This window comes from Staurois parvus, unplaced genomic scaffold (assembly GCF_062004578.1).
Source record: "Staurois parvus isolate SC_StPar_1 unplaced genomic scaffold, SC_StPar_1.0 ptg000506l, whole genome shotgun sequence".
NCBI lineage: Eukaryota > Metazoa > Chordata > Amphibia > Anura > Ranidae > Staurois > Staurois parvus.
Genome location: NW_028318302.1, coordinates 582,608 through 599,968, shown reverse-complemented (window position 1 = coordinate 599,968; position 17,361 = coordinate 582,608). Strand labels below are relative to the sequence as shown.

The following is a 17,361-nucleotide window of genomic DNA, read 5'->3' as shown; positions in this document are numbered from 1 at the left end:
CCAAGGGCATTTAAATTAAAGGTACAGTGTTCTGCACTAATATAAAGGCTCTCTGAAGCCTAGAAACCCTTTAAATAAGTTAAATTCGCGGCGAATAAATTCGCATCGAATCGAATTTCTCCCGCAAATTCAGCAAATCAGCCAAATCGAATTTTTGAATAATTCGCTCATCTCTACTTATGATGATGAAACAACAGTAATTTATCCTTTGGCTGGCAATGTCTGCAGGTGGCCATTAAAATAATTTCCTGAACTGAGTGGATCAAAAGATTGGTACTTCAGATCAATTAGTGTTTGTGTCTGCAGCGATGAAGTTTTGCAGTCAGGTATTATTTTTGCAGGAAAGAGTTAAACACCCTTGTCAGTTCACACACTGTAAATACTTGTTCAATGTACTGTACATGTACTTCCAGCAGTTAAATCATACTATTATTTATATCAGTTGAATGGTGCCATTTTCACGACCAAATGCATAACCAAAAATACCTGAGTACCATAAACATAGCACTGATACACTGAAAATGGTAGAGAATATGACTCACAGTTATGAATTCTAACCGACTGTGTATTTCTATAACACTTTACATGATCATAAACACATTACTTACGAAATGATAATTCCATTATCAATGGAGAAGCTGTCTGAAGGTAAGCCAGCAATGTTCCATGCTCTTATTTTCACAGGTTCCCCCAAACTGCTGGTGAGAGAAAAGTCCTCTGAACAGGGTATATTATTTTGCTTGCAAAGTAATGCCCATTCTTTAATTTGCATCTGAAAAAGTAAAATGCCAGGTTGAGTAGCTAAAAAACTAACTTGAAATAAACCTTATCGGACATACACTACGAAGACAATCATTGCTTACACAAAATAGAAACTGGATTACTAGAAAACTTAAGAATCTTCACTTTCATTATCCAATCATGAGGAAAGGGAATTCTTGTTCATTTCGAATAGCCAATCATATGCATATGTTTTTTACATGACTGGACAATTAAATAAAGTATTCACAAAATATCGAGTGATTCTCAACTCATTTAGTAAATATGCCCTACTGCCCTCAAGAAAAAAAGATTAGACATGCAGCAGTTAATTAATTAAAGCAATATGATTCCACTGAGCCAATGACAGGATCAACTTAATAATAAATAATGTTATGGGAAAAGCAAATCTGAACAATTAGCTGCAGTGATTTTGCAGCACAGTACTGACAGCTCCCAACTCTCAATCCAGAAGTAGGGATGAACTTAAAGTTTGGTCCAAACACGTGTATAACAGTATTATTACCACTTCTATTATTCATACAGCTTCCCACTCTGAATGGTTGTTAATGACACTGATTGCTGAAGTCACCTTCGAGTCCTTAACAACCAGTGATGGCACTGGCCCCATTCACTCATGTGGCCAGGAATCTCAGGCCATGTAAGCAAATGAGCTAGGGATAGTTAAAAAAAAGCATGGGGGTTTCCCGATAATTCATCCATGGTCTATATGGTCTGATATGGATTGTATAGATGTTAAGCGTGCAGTCCCACCAAAAAATCCGCACCATAGCTATCTGAGCATGCAGCCCAGCAGGCCAGAAAGGAAAGAGACAAGCATGCACCCACCCCTCTCTTGATCTACACAAAGCCAGATGCCCTCATCAAGAGGGGGGTACCTTGATGGGGAGGGACTTGTCCCCATGTTGATAGCCTGGTAGTTGTGGGGGTCTGTGGGTGGGGTGCATATCATAATCTGGAAGCCCTCTTTAATAATAATGGCTCCCCTGGATACCAGTCCCATAAGTGAATGAATAAGGGATATATACTCATTCACAAAAAAAATGTAAAGTGTAAATAAAGTCAGAAACAATTTTACCCAAAAGAAAGAGACCTGACACCTGTCAACACACATCTGGTCCTGTCACTTCACTCCCACCGAATGTCAGGTCCAGCAGGTAATAGCGGATATAAAACAAAGGGGAAGGTCTCACAGATGATGTCATTGACAATAAAAGGACATGACCATATATGGTCAATGACATCATGCTACTTGCCCAAGTTCAAAGCATGTGCCTAATATGCTTCAAGGGGCGCTTGCCCCTCCCTTTCCTGGCCTGGCAAGCTGCATGCAGATAAGAATCTGGCATAAAATCTTAGAGGAACTTTATGACTTTTTTTTACTTTTGCGTGGGATCCCTCTTAAAATTCATACCTGATCTACTGTAAAGGGCCTGGTATGAATAAGGGGGGGGGGCGCCTGTGTCTTTTTGTAGGGGTTCCCCATTAACATCTATATGAGACCCTCATCTAGGATAAGGGTCATGTATAGTAGAAAGGAATCCATAGCTGCTTTCTTATCAAGCATAATGAAATAGCTGCGAGCTGTCATTTTGCTTGCAATTTAAAACACACTTTGCAAATGTCAGTATTTTTTTTGGTAGGTTGTATACATTGCACAGATGTGCCATTTCACAGTCAGGTTCAGGGCATCCTCCAGGCATGGTATTTAAAGGAATTTTTAATGTTTCATTTTAAGCATTACTAAAATTGCTGATTACATGACAATGGCATAAAATGGAATGATCAAAATTATTTTTACATTGTTTCATTCTGCTCCACAACACTATGGTCTTGCTTCGTACTTGACATTTTCACTTTGCATGAGAAGCTAGTTTTACAAGTTAAGCATTCACATAGACAAATGTTAACAGAAATGTTGTCCATTTGCTCAAATTACCTTTGCAGGTCCTGATTGAAGCATAGATATAGATGAACAACAAAATCTGGTTATGAATATGTTTGAAAAATGCACAATACTATCAGCATGCACTAATAAATGCCTAAAACGGTCAGTTAAATACTTTGTGATATCAGCACTTATTGAGCAGTCACATGCATCAAGTTTGCAGGTTCACCACCGGTAATAAGGAACAACGGTATAAAGTAATGAACAGCCTTCTCCCTGGTCAGTTTAGTTAGAAGAACGAATAATTTGATGGATAACCTAGCCTGTTTTTTAAAGAATAACTCATAGCAGTCACATTGTCAGTATGTTTTTGAGCTGTAGGGCAGAGCTGACAAATCCATGTAAGGAGAGATACGGTTTGAGAATTTATTTATTTTGCCATTGGTACATGTTCCTTTTGGCACTGACTTCCCATGCCTTTTGTCCGTTGAGATTTGCTCCTGCTGATTTTAATAGTGCTTGCTGCAAAAATTCACTAAATTCAAACTTTAAGCAAGATTTGCATAATTGTTTGCAAACCACACCAGGGTAGAATGGCTCATCCCTGATAAAGACAAGCATTCTGGCACAAGAGATCTTTCCATCTTTACTGTTCCTGAGTGAAGTAACCCATACATGGAAACCCCTGTCAGACTATAGAAAATATCCAACAATTGCTCTTTTTTGCTACCACCAACTCAAAATTCCAACACAAAACATCCTATTCCCAAAAGTAAGTTTTCTAAAAGGATTGTTTGAAGATTTCCAAGTATAGTTTAAAAGGACACTTCATCATGTGAAAACCATGTGGGCTACCAATACTGGACTATTCCTGGTTAGTTGCCTGGCATGTATGATGATCTAATAGCTTCAATACTTTTAGAGGTATTGATTAAACTGTACCTTCCTGTCTCCAAGAACATGACTGAACACCATGCAACCTCTTCTCTGAATGTCTTCTGCCATTAAATCCTATAGAAAGGCTCACTATTATTTCACCTAAGAGGCTGTAAGTGCCCAGTGAAGATTTCAGAGGAGAGGGGACAGATGAATGTATGATTTGGATGGTGCTAAAAGGAACAATAGGCATTAAAGGGTAACTGTAGTAAAAGTACAGTTATCCTTTAATGTTAAAAAGTTTTAAAACTGATGTGTTATATATATGTTTTACTATATACTCAAACAATTCACACATGCCAAAGGATTCCCAGAGCACTGCATGACTAGCTCCTTTGAGGGCAGTCCCATCTGCTTCAAACATCAGACTGTGCCAACCAAAAAAGCTGGCTATAGATGAATCACAAATTGGCCAGTTCAGCAGGGACCAGCCAAGATTTGATCCATCCATGGGCAGGATGGCATGCTGGTTGTACTGAAGATGATCCATCGAACGACTTGAGTACAACCAGCCTGTTGAATTTTTTTGCATGTGATAATTGTGTGCTGCAGGCAGGAAAGGCTCCCTGCCAACAGAGCAATATAGTGCTGTGGGAGGAATTCAACGATTTTCTTTCCTGCAACCCGTAAAAATAAGCCCCAGAAGATAAACAAAACACATTTATTTTGGAGTAGTAAAAGGCTAGAACCCTTGACAACTTTTAATTGTTGTCTGTATCCCCATTGATAAATTTCCCTCACTTCTTGTCAAAATATTGTCACCCAGGAAAGATATGAGAGGAAATCCCATAGACAAAGCCACAGAAAAAAATTCTGACAGGAGTTCTAACCATTCCTGACACTGTCAAAAGTGCAAAAAAATTACACTTTAAATGAACATTAATATATACAGTATATTATGCTTTTATCTATATATTTGTTTTAATGCATCTTCAGGTTAGTCATGCTATTCTACTGTATACCACAAAATGCTAAAATGCAAACTATTTCAAAACTAATGTTTATCTAAAGTCAAACGCTTTTCTTTCCTTTTGCATATATAATGGAAAGGGTAAACCCTCTGACAGTTTTTTTGCCATTTGTGACCCATTGGGGACGCTCTCCTTCATGGCTTTTCATGTAGACACATCAGAAAGTCATAGTGAATCTCTTGAAAATAAGAGAAATCAAAAACTTAAGATAACAAGTTTTGGCTTTAGATACACTTTAAGCGTTACAAAGGGAATTGTATCTGCTAGAAGTAATATGATTAAAGATTTAAAATTATACAATATATTGCCTGCCAACAGATAATACTGTTAATTTTAAAATACTAGCTCTGTAGCACACAATGATATAATAACACTAATTTTGTTGCAGGAGGCAAATTCTGAAGATGAATCGAGAGAATTGTAATTTATATATTCGTGATCCAAATAAGATAACACTGTAATCACCACAACTATAGACATCATGTAATTAAGGCACCGACTGGGATAAATTAATCAAAACTTTAATTATCAACCCCCTGCTTATTCTTTTTCTTCTCCATGGTTGCTTAATTACAGACTTCCCTTACAGAATTTCTGTGTTGTAAAGCTAATTCTCTCTTTTATAGACATAGTCCTAAATATCAGTGAATTGGATGTAATTTTTGTGCAATGTGACAGAATCACTTGAAAATGATAGGTAATGTAACAATGAACAGTAAGAATTACATATATGTGGATTGGATGCAGTTTGAACCACATCCAATTTGCATGACATGAAATAACATTGCTTCCTATGGTGCCTGTTCACATATGTCTGGTACACTGGTAGTGAGGATTCAGTGCAGTTTTATAAAGAGTCATGTACGATTTCTGAGCAGTGAGGTCTGGTTCAGGTGCGGATTACAGGCTCACTGATTTCTTTAGGAGCCGCTCCTGAATCACACATATCATGAGTTTGTGAACATGATTTCAGGCCAGTTTTCTCTCCTGATCCTGATGTAAACCTGACCTGATTCTAACCCTGATCCAAATGTGACCTGAACCACTGAACAGCTACTTTGTCAATTAACTTTGAAAACAGAGCTTTAATTTGCACTTCACATGTGTGAATCCACACTGAAACTTATTCACAATTGTCAAGTATTTAATGCATAGAAAGTACAGTAAATCGTTCCTTAAAGTAGAACTATAGGCATTTTTTTTTTCATTTTGGACAGAGCAAGGGAGAGGCATAACATTTTTTTTTCTTCCATCTGTTCATCTGTTCCATTGGAGAGATTAACCTTTACTTCCTGTCCCATAGCCAAACATGAAGTGAGAGGAAATTCCTGCAAATTAAATGAATCCCTTGGGAAATCCCAGGTCACCAGAACTAGTCACCCCATTGTCACCCTCCATTACTTTTCTGGGGACAACCCAAAATTTGGGATTTTATTTACATTCACTTTCAATGATAATGGTAAACAGGACAAATAGAGAGGGTGAATCTCCCAAACATGGACACGGACAGCAATAAAAACTTAATAGGTGTTCTAATCCAGCTCCACTCCGTCCAGAAGTAAAAAAAAGTTTTGCCTTTAGTTATACTTTACAGTGGCTGTAAAGGCTGAAGGCTTTATACCTTCATGCATTCTATGAAGTTAAGAAACCTTCTGTGTGCTGCCCCTCTAATACTTACCTGAGCCCAATCTTGATATCCAGCACTGTGCACGAGAGTAGTACCTCTCCTGGATCTCTCTCTCCTCACTGGCTGAGACACAGCAGCAGGAACCATAATCAAAATTACAGCCAGTAAGGAGAGTGCGGGGGGCAGGGCTGAGCCAGGCTCTGTGTGTCTTGTAGCCACACAGAGCAGGGCTCAGAAGCAAGCATGCATCGGTGCCCCCATAGCAAGCAGTTTGCTATGGGGCACTCAGTTGAAGGGAGGGGCCAGGAGCACCAGCAGGGGACCCTAGAAGAGGAGGAGCCGAGCTGTTCTGTGCAAAATCGTTGCACAGAGCACGTAAGTATGACATGTTTCTTATTTTTTTTAAAAATGAGCCTTTAATGTTACTTTAATACCATCACTTTCTTCTAGAAGTCAGACATGCAGAAAATCATAATGGGTACTGAAAAATAAGTGAATACTTACAGAATGAATTATTTTCCCTTTGTTTTACAATCATACGACATAAATATATAACACCAGAAGAAAGGAAACGCTGATTGCTGTGGTCATCTACACGTAACTTGTAGATCTATGTGTCTTATGTAGCATAACCATTTTTTCAACTACATATTACAATATGCCCAGTGTTTTAAATTAATTGTTTTAGAAGTGTTTGCTCTGACAGTTACTGAATATGTAATAACGGCTTTTGGGGTATGGTTTTAAACTGCAGCCTCATACTTGTGCTAAAGTGATCTGAGGTCCCTGTTATAAACTATGCACTGCTATAGGGAGACGGCTCCATAAGCGAGGTCCTACCTTATATTATAGTCACGCTATTCCTAAATGATAGTGTACATTTCACATCTCTTCAATATACCTTTGCTAAATTTTAAAATAGATTCATGAAATAAAAGAGATGATAAAAAATTAAACAGTAGAACTTTTTTAACGTTTTTTTTTGCACACAACTAGAAGTAGTCTACAAAATATGTTACCAGTGCCATCCACAGAAACATAAAGGGATTAAACACACATTTGTCTCCAGGGACACACATTTCTGAACATTAAATTACAATGTTAATGAACAGGAAAGAAACAAAATAACCAGGCTTTCTACTTCATGCTGAGCAAAAATGCAGTCTTAATGTGCCTACCATGCCTTCATCATTAGGCCATAGTATTGACAGTAACAGAAATGAAGGTTTAGATTTGGTCCATGTGATATTCCAATGCAAAGTGATTTGCTGGCAGAGGCACAGAAATTCTAAAAAGCTTGTCTCAAGTGGTGACAATACTGCTTTTTAGACATGTGCAGAATGAAAATTTTTTTTAAATTTTGATTAAATTCGTTATGTTGCTAATTTCGTTTCATGGATTTGTTTCGGAATTGGTTTAGTTTTGTTTAATTTATTCATTTTCAAAGGAATTCCAAATTTTCAGAATGATTCGAATTCAAATCAGTTGAAAATTTATTGTCCAATCCGAATTCTGTGTGAAGAATAGTTGGTTACACTTTTTTGATGAATGAGTAGGAGTACTATGTACCGCATACTCATTCACATGGAGGAGGGGCTAGGATCTGGGGAACCCCTTGTTAAAAGGTATATTCCAGATTGTGATAAGGCCCCCGCCCACAGACCCTCACAACCACCGCCCAGGGTTGTGGGGAAGAGACCTTTTCCCCCATCAACATGAGGACAAGGTGCTTCGGGGGGGAAGCCCCCCCCCATGTTGAGGGCATGTGGCCTGGTATGAGGAGGGGGGGGCACTCGCTCATTCACCCCTTTTCCTGACCTGCTGGGCTGCATGCTCAGATAGGGGTCTGATATGGATTTGTGTGTGGGGGGGTGCATTCTCTTAAAACCATACCAGACCCAAAGGGTTTTTCTTGGATATATTATTATAATATTGACATGTTGGTGGGAGATTAAGAAACTTAAAAGAAAAGTGCAGAATTTCAAAATAATCATAAGCACCTAGGTGGATGCAGCACCAGTCCAATGCTGCATCTATCCACCACCGCCTCTAAGACCAAGTACTGAACAATGAAAGGCTGCTGATTACTCAGTTCTTGGTCTTCAGTGAGGAGAGAGCGGTAACTGCCAGTCACCATCTCACTGCTCTGCCTCTCCCGTGCTTACTGGAGCACTGGGCTGTGGAGGGGGGAGAAGCACTGGGTCATGATCTTAGCAGTACACTGGCATCTAATTGCACTCCTCTGAACCAAAGCAGATGTAGGGCCAAAAGAGTTTTGGCCCCATTTCTCCTTTGAGCTGGTCATACATGGATCAAAATTTGTCCAGTTCAGCAGGTACTGTCCAAATTTTAATCCATGTGTGGCCACTCAAACTCTATACTTACGAATACTTCAGGAAAAATTCCAAAAATTAATATACATAAGTTAATAGATTGACGTACTGATTCAAAATGAACAAAATCCATCCTTTCATCTAATAGCCTGTGTTTTTCAATAAAGCATTATATTTAATACATTGTTTGGAGCAATAGCACTTAAGGCACTTACATGACTAATCTACTGGCAGGCATTTCTGGCCAAACGCAGGACAAAAATTGACAATATTCTCTGAATATTCAAATTATTGTAAGCAAAAATCAACTGGAACATATTTTGCAATCATTTTAAGCCATTTCTATATTTACAGGTAATTACTTCTGAGTGAAGAGAGCTCAGAGCTGGTATTTCTCTACCTGGAGTTCTCAGCTTTGAGAACAGCAGTAAATGCTTCAGCTCCCCTATACTGTTAACAGTTCCTCAGACTAAAGCACTTAACCGTTTCCCTGCCTGAACTCGTATTATTGAAATAGTAATTCCAGGTTTGTTGAAAAAAAAAAATAAAATCCCTTCTAGATGATTTGACGTAGAATCATGTCAAAAGAGGCTAGAAATCTGTCATATTCATACCTTTCTCTGTTCTAAATAAGATACTGTTAGTTTCACCAGGTTTTTCTCAAACAGTTTTTTGAATGGGTAGGTCTGCCTTCATTATAATCAACCAACCAAAGTCACCATTGCACAGAGAAAACCTGTGTCACCTGCTATTAGAACAGGGGAATCCTTAGCGATTGTGGGATTGATTTACTAAAGGCAAATAGCTGACTGTTCACTTTGCAAGGGAATTTGCCTCAGAGCTTAGTGTATAACGTGAGGCTCTGAAGACTTCCACCGTCTAATCATGTGCAATAATTTTTCTTCCTTGCCTGAGATTGGGTATTTTTAAGTGAAATTTCACCACATTCACTAAGATCTGGGCAAAATTCCCTTACAAAGTACAACTTCCCTTTGCATGTAAAAAAATAAAACCGCTATCTCACCAAAAATTAAATTGCAGCAGTTGACTGAAATTGGATTTGTATCTAAGTATAGCCTTCTGTGAAAAGCAATGAGACAGTGATACAATCACTAAATGAGATTACTGGCGGTGTACACAGGGCCTCCAGATTGCCATACTGCAAGGTAGTGTCATTTGAGCTTTTTGACAGTTTTAGAAAAGTTTCACAATTACATGTTATATTCAGTTTTAGGTAAAATTGGGTTTCCTTTGTCCTAAACCCTGAAGTACCGTATTGCCTCTTAAACCTATACATGGGTGGAGAGTTTGCCATCAATTATTTCAGACAGAATCTCTTCGGATATGGTTTTCAGATAGAGGCTATAGTGCCAGGTCACTTAGAAAGGCCTATAAAGTGGTAAAGAAAACCCTTGTGATTTATAACTTTTTCAAGGAGAGGAAACTCCCACTTCACAAAAATTCTGACTCATTACTAAATATAACAATGAAAATGGGACAAATAAACAAATACTTGGCACACCCTGGCATCTCCTACTGGACAATTCAAGCATTTGACCCTATATTGATGATATCATATCACTTTTAAAAGATACAGGATATGTTAGCTTCCAGCCATTTTTATAGAAACAAAAAAGGTAGGAACCCATGTGGATCTGTTCCCCTTGGAACTTTCAGATGTGGAAACTGTATATATTGCTGCTAAAATCAGGCAAGTATATTGACTTACCAGTTGGTAAGACTTGGAAATCCACACATTTTGTAAATTGCAAAGCAGTTGGTATTGTCTATAACTTGTGGTTGCGGAAGTTATTATATGGGCAAAACTAAATTAAATTAAATTTTTGGAGATGCATTAAAGATCATTTTGCAGATATTTCAGGGGGAATACTGGATAGTCCAGTGGAGAGACACTATGCGAAATATCATCGATACAAAGCTGACTCATTACAGTTCCGGGCACTTGCTAGAATACACCCTCCTCCTCGGAGTGGGGATTTTGATAATATAATTTTACAGATAGAGACTAGATGGATTGTCAATTTAAAGTGGTTATAAAAGGTGCAAAGTTTTTTACTTTCATACATTCTATGCATGAAGGTAAAAAGCTTCTGTGTGCAGCATCCCCCTCAACCCCCCCCCCCCATTACTCACCTAGGCTCTATCTTGATCCAGCCATATGCACTAGAGCCTCAGCTATCCTGGGACTCCATCTCCTCATTGGCTGAGACAGCAGAGGTAACCATTGGCTCCTGCTGCTGTCAATCACAGCCAGTGAACCAATTCGAAGAGAGAGGACACACAGAGCAGCAGTTGGGGAGTGCGCATGCTTGGGTGCCCCCATAGCAAGCTGCTTGCTGTGGGGGCAATGGACAGGAGGGAGGGGCCAGGAGCACCAGCGGGGGACCTGAGAGGAGGAGAATCCTGGCTGCTCTACGCAAAACCGCTGCACAGAACAGGTAAGTTTAGACATGTTTGTTGTTTAAAAAAACAATTAAGCCTTTATAATCACTTTAAAGTCTACAACACCACCAGGACTCAAATGATAGCATTAGTTATGCTCCATTCCTTAGAAATTAATAGAGTAGGCAGTGGGGAATTATGTTTAATGCCCCCCTTTCTTTAATTTTATTTTTTGTAATTTTTTTAAATTGCGGTATTTCTTTATTGCATATACTCTATACGTGCCATTAATAATAGGTGCTATATTACTTAGATTGTAAGTTTTAGAAATACAGTTAGTTTTGTTTTTTTCTTGCCAACTTTACTTAATTTAGCTTTTTATTTGTTAAAGTTGTTTATTTATATAAAATCATCTACTGTATGTTGCATTTTTTCTTGATTTGTTTATACCAGGGTGAGTCCAGAGTTCCCCTTTAAGCCTTGGTGGCCTCATTTTTTATATCTGCATCTGTGTGACTCCCAGCTTTTTTTTTTCCTTGTCAGGGCATGCTTGACATGCCCACGCTTGGGATGCCATGCACATACTCTGTCCCCACATGCACTCTAGAGTGGAGCGCATGTGAGAGGATTCCGGTTAGGCACCTGTCCTGGTCCCGGGATTACTTTGCTTTGTTTCCAGTATACCTGACAAATTTTTGATGGGGACTGTGGACCGGATGTGATGTCATTCCCAACCACAGTGGCAGCTTATTTAAGTTGTATATTTATTTGATTTTTTTATATTGTCATGTTTTGATGTCAATTTAATTTATTGATCTTTTGATTGTTCATATATCACATTGATATGGGTTATACATTGCACAGACCAGTCAGCGCTTATAGCAATACAAGCTTTAGAGTTTGGTACACTGTGAGAGAGTGTGGAGGAGCCTGCCCACACACCAAGGGGACCAATTTTAATTGGCCATGGCCTGGGGGTGGCCTTTGGGGTGGGGCAATCGGCAAGGGGCACTTTGTAAAATGGAACAGCCTCAGCCAGCCAAGGTGTTACCAATTTATTTCAGGACACACATGCAATTTTTGATTATTAAGCATTTTTTTTTCTTTTTATGGTTATTTTTAGAAATTGGCTTCTGATTAGGCTTCGATAAATTAGTACTTGAAAATCTAGATTAGGAGGTAACATCTAGAGGTGATGGAGGTGTGTAGTGGCAGATTATACCTAATGATATCTAGCTTTCTGTTGACATTACTTTAAGTCTGAGTCTGTCTTTTTGAGCAACTCTTTTCTTTTTCATTTTGCTTAGTTGCTGACAAGCCCAGGAGTTCATCTTTTTCCCACCACCCCCACATGCCACCCAGGGCTTAATTTGGATTCCGTTCACCTTCCTGGTCCATACTGATGGTGATAAAGACATATGAATTTGGAGGAGATTAAGTTTACATCATTAATTAATTTTTTTATTTATTTATTATTTTTTAAATTTTCTTTCAGTGAAGATTTTTTTTCTTATTTGTAAACTATGTTGGAGATTCTGATTGATGCTTGTTTATTTTCAGTACTAAGCATTGCATCTTGCTTGTGCAGACACAGTTGAAGTCTTTAAGGTTCTGAAGAAGTAGAGGATTCCATGAAACGAGTCAACCACATCACATTGACCGTATTTACATTTCATTATTGCATGTTATGTGGATAGGTTGATGGTTAAATTATTACCTCTTTTTACAGTAATGATCCAGTTTTTAATATTTTGTATGTATCAATCATGAAAAAAATATATTATTCATCCATTTGCAATAAAATTATATGTTTGTGTACTATTGGAGGCATATACAAAGTTCTGTCTAGAGAATACTTTTTGATTCAGCTAGCTTTTAAACCTCCTCCCAACTCTAACTGCATTATATCAGGAATAAGAGGTCCACTGATCAGAACAGGAACAAGTGCTATATGCAATTAGTATCCTTAATGACTTCCTGACATGTTTCGTGCGATAGCACGTTATCAAAGGAAGATAATGTGCTATCGCACGAAACATGTCAGGAAGTTGCTCTCAGTGACCTCTCCACGTGGATGCTTCATCTGGCCAGATGCCAATTGACAATAGATAGTGTAAGTGGTACTATTGTTTATTTTGATTCACAATTCCAATAAAGCAGTGTTGCACTATGGAACTTTTTGTGCTTGGGCTCTTTTTCCTTTGAGCCCACCTTTTTAAGAGCCCTGAGGATGACATACTAACCAGTGGCACCTTCTGGCAGATTCCTGCTACACCTTACATGCTTGGGATTTTTAACTGTGGATCTCTGATTACATCTTGACCACCGGCTCCCCCTGGTGGATTTGGATCGCAATACTCGGGTTATACTGGCTGCAATACCAATATTCCTGGAGGTGTTTGTCAACAGATTTGAATACTAGATGTCCAACCTCAGATGACCTAATTCCATCTACTATATGCGCAATAGTAAGCGCTATCTGGTTAGTGCATTCTACAGCTACACTTACCACCGAAAGTCACCATATGATAATCTAATATATTGTCACGATTCATCACCAATTTGTAATAATGTGGAATACCTGTTTCTTCTTGCAAGCAGAGACGCTATACAGATTTTCATTAAGGATACTAATTGACCTATTTAAGCGCAGCATGGTGTATGATATATGTGTGTTATAGAAGGTTTTTGAGGTGATTACCTTTCATGCCAGCTGCTCCTGTCATACAGATCTAGCGCTCATTCTTTCGCTGATATTTCAAGTGCTATATGCACGTCATCCTGTTCTAATTGGTGGCCCTGTTGTCCATACTTCTTATTACTGGACATTTACCATAATTTTATAAGTGAGTTTCAATATCTGGCAATATATGGGAACTGTGGTGATAATAGGGCACCTGTATATGGGAACATATGTAAGATTATACCACAAGTTTAATCTGTACTAGTGCTTTCTAATGTATGCATTTTATTTTTAACCTATATCAATAAAATGTTTGTTTAATATTTGAGTGTGATCTTAACTGAACCTTAAAAGTTCTGTCTTATTCATGCTGGGTAATCCATAAGTTTGCTTGGGTGCCTTGATAACATATGCTCACACCTGTGCCTTTAGTTTTGTTCTGAAAGAACAGAGGTCAAATTTATAATCTGGGAGAATATATTGTTTAGATCAGTGTTTCTCAACCTTTTTTCAGCCAAGGCACCCTTTAAAATTCATCACAATCTCAAGGAACCCCATTCTAAAATTTTAAAAACTAAATTTACAGTTTTACATAACACAGCAACATCCACATGTGTAGGACACCCAATATTAGAGGTGATTTATTCTTCCAAAGTATATACACCTTTGTACACTGGTACCGACTAGTATTCTAATGTTTCTCTTCTTGAATTTCTTTCCCTCACTCAGATAATGTGACCCCAGTGCTGATGGAGAGGGGTAGAGTAGAAAAACAAAAATGCTGTGCGTGCACCAAACATCCTCCTTATCAACTGCAACATCGATTGTTAGGACACTGGCGTCTAGAAGGTTGTAGTAGTGCAAAATGAAAGCCTGTCGCTTTGTGTCACTAAAAGGCAGGCTGATCCATTTGCTGGCTTGTGTGCAATTTGTAGACATTTTGTCAAGGCACCCCTAAAGACACCTGAAGGCAGCCCGGTTGGAAAAGACTGGTTTAGATGATAACTACCCTGTGTGCTAAACAATTGCTTGAACAACACTTTGACAAAAAGTTAGAAAATATTTAGAATTGAGGTTTGCTATTTTATATGTCAGTTTGTTTTATCCCTAGAAGGCTGCCATGTTGTTAATGTCTACTGAACATTATTTATGTTTGAAAAGAATATTCTTTCGATCTTAATAAGTTTAGAAAAAACCTACGTGGCTCGCTGCCAAAAGTTAAAAAAGCTATAAAAAGAGAATTTTAAAATATAAAATTGAAGGAACACTATCATCTAAAAGTTACAAATATTATAATAGAACATGTAAAAAAGAAATCAAGGCTGCAAAAATGGAAAACAAATGAGAAATTGATAAGGAGAGTAGGACAAACCCCAAAAAGTTCTTCAACTATATTAACAGTAAAAATGGTCAAGTCTGAGCATGTAGGTCCTTTACAAAATAATCTAGAGTGGGTAGCTGGGGGCAAAGAGAAGGCAAATGTATTAAATACCTTCTTCAGCTTTGTGTATACAAAGGAGCATGGGGGATCTAATTTGCATAATGTGGATGATATTGACACTGACAGCCCCAAATGAACCACCATGGCTCAAAATTGATATGGTCTAGAAATATTTAGACAGAATAAAGGTGAATAAAGAACGTGGACCGGATGACATACACCCAGGTGTGCTAAAAGAACTGAGCTCTGTCATTTCAAAGCCATTGTTTCTAATTTTCAGAGTCTCTTTAACCACTAGCCTACAGGGCACTTATACCCCCTTCCTGCCAGGCCAATTTTCAGCTTTCAGCGCTGTCACACTTTGAATAACAATTGTGCAATCATGAAATTTTCTATAATTTTTTTGAGACACATAGAGCTTTCTTTTTGTGGTATTCAATCACCTCTGAGAAACACGTTTTTTTTCATTTGTTATAAGATTTTTGCAAACAAATAATTGTTCTTTGTACTGGTACTGATACTCCTTAGCAGAGACTGATCCCACATTGAGATCATAAAGCAAAGAATCCAGACAGGTCACTTCATCTAGGTATGATCCTATATCTTGTGTCCCAATCAGTGTCCCTAGTAAGGAGTTTACCTTTTATGTAAGTGGTGTGATTTCCTGGCACCCTATATTCCTGCTGCACATTTTGTACATTGGTTTGCTTTATTCATCTTACTTATCTTTGTTTGCAATGTTGAATAATATATTTGTCCATCTGTACACATACACTTCTTCATGTTTATTTCTATCTTGAGAGTGGAGTGCTGGGCTATATTACATACCCTTAAAGTTTGTGTGATGTTTACATATTTCAGCATCTAGCTTATCATTGTCCATATACACATTTGTTCATCTTTACGGATATACGCTCTTCTATGTTTATCTTTATTTTAAAAGTAGAGTATGGTGTTATATTAAACATGTTTTAATATTTGAATACTTTTTAGGCATACGGCACAATTTTATTTGTGGTCATTGCACGTATTGAGTTGACACTATCGGTTTAGTCTTATAAGATAATATGGTTTGATATAGTTATATTATACACACACAATTGCACTTTGGAATTTTTACGAGACAGTGCACCCACTTTTCTAAAAGCGGCTCAATAGATTGTTTTAAAAAAGGTCTGAATTAATTTCTAAATGCACAAAATATAACTAGATACCAATATTTATTAATAAAGTTGATAACAGGGAATATCCGATTGCCTGTTGGGGAATCAGGAAGGAATTTCCCACCCAGGGGCGGACTGACCATTCGAGAACTCGGGCACTGTCTGAGGGCCTGGGGTCAGTAGGGGGCCCCATGAAATGCCCCTGGTACCTTTTATAGGCTTTTTTTGAGTGTGGGCAAAGACACAGGGGCCCCATGCTCCCCTATTGCCCGGGGGCCCCATGAGTTGTCAGTCCCCCTCTGTCCCCACCCCTACTGAAGCAAGTTAAATCATGCTTTATAGGGTATATTTGCCTTCCCCTGGATTAACTGTGGGTACTGAATTGTGTATATAGAGGTTTTCTATGTGTGTGTCTGTGTGTGTGTGTTTTACTTTTTTTTTCACTATAGGTTAACTTGATGGTCTCTTTTCAACCAGACTTAATCCAGCCATAGATGAGCAGATACTGGCTGATATTCGATCCATCTATGGGCAGGCTAATTGTACCCAAATGTGATACATCGATCGACTTGGGTACAACCAGCTTGTCGGATCTTTACCATGCAATTACTGCCCACAGCTATAGCCACTACCAGTAATCACTGTATTCTGCCAGCCAGGAAGGCTGTCTGCCGACCCCCCCCCCCCCACTCCACCAGCAGAATACAATAGTACTGCTGAAGGAATTGTTGATGGGGGAATCCAGCCATTTTCTTTCCTTACACTCTTGATGCAAGGAAAGAAAACTTAATATGGTTTGCCTAACAATGTAACTACAGTATGTAACCTTTGATTATTCTTTCCACAGCTATTCCTTTTTTACAAATTAATACACTCATATGACTTTTTTTTATCTCTGCTACTCTATATTTGACTTCTGTCAGGCTTTTACAAGCAATGGAAATCTTGAACAGCCTAGTCTAACATGAATATGTTCTGTATAAATAACAAACAGCTTGTGGCAAACCGAAAAGAAAATGCCACACTTCATTTGAAAACATTAAAATATACTGAAGAAATTTTAATTGCTGAGGATTTTTAATAAAATTTCAGGAACCAAAGCAGTATTACATTTTCCATCTGTGACATACACTAAA

General features: G+C 38.2%; 1 protein-coding gene across 1 annotated transcript in view; it reads right to left on the bottom strand.

Annotated features, from left to right (window-relative positions):
* The window catches only part of DNAH7 (dynein axonemal heavy chain 7), a 519,305-nt gene that overhangs the window by 154,094 nt on the left and 347,850 nt on the right, over nt 1–17,361 (bottom strand). The window contains exon 49 of the mRNA XM_089689972.1: nt 609–772. Coding sequence (XP_089546098.1) covers nt 609–772 — 164 coding nt within the window. The remainder of the gene's footprint in view (nt 1–608; nt 773–17,361) is intronic.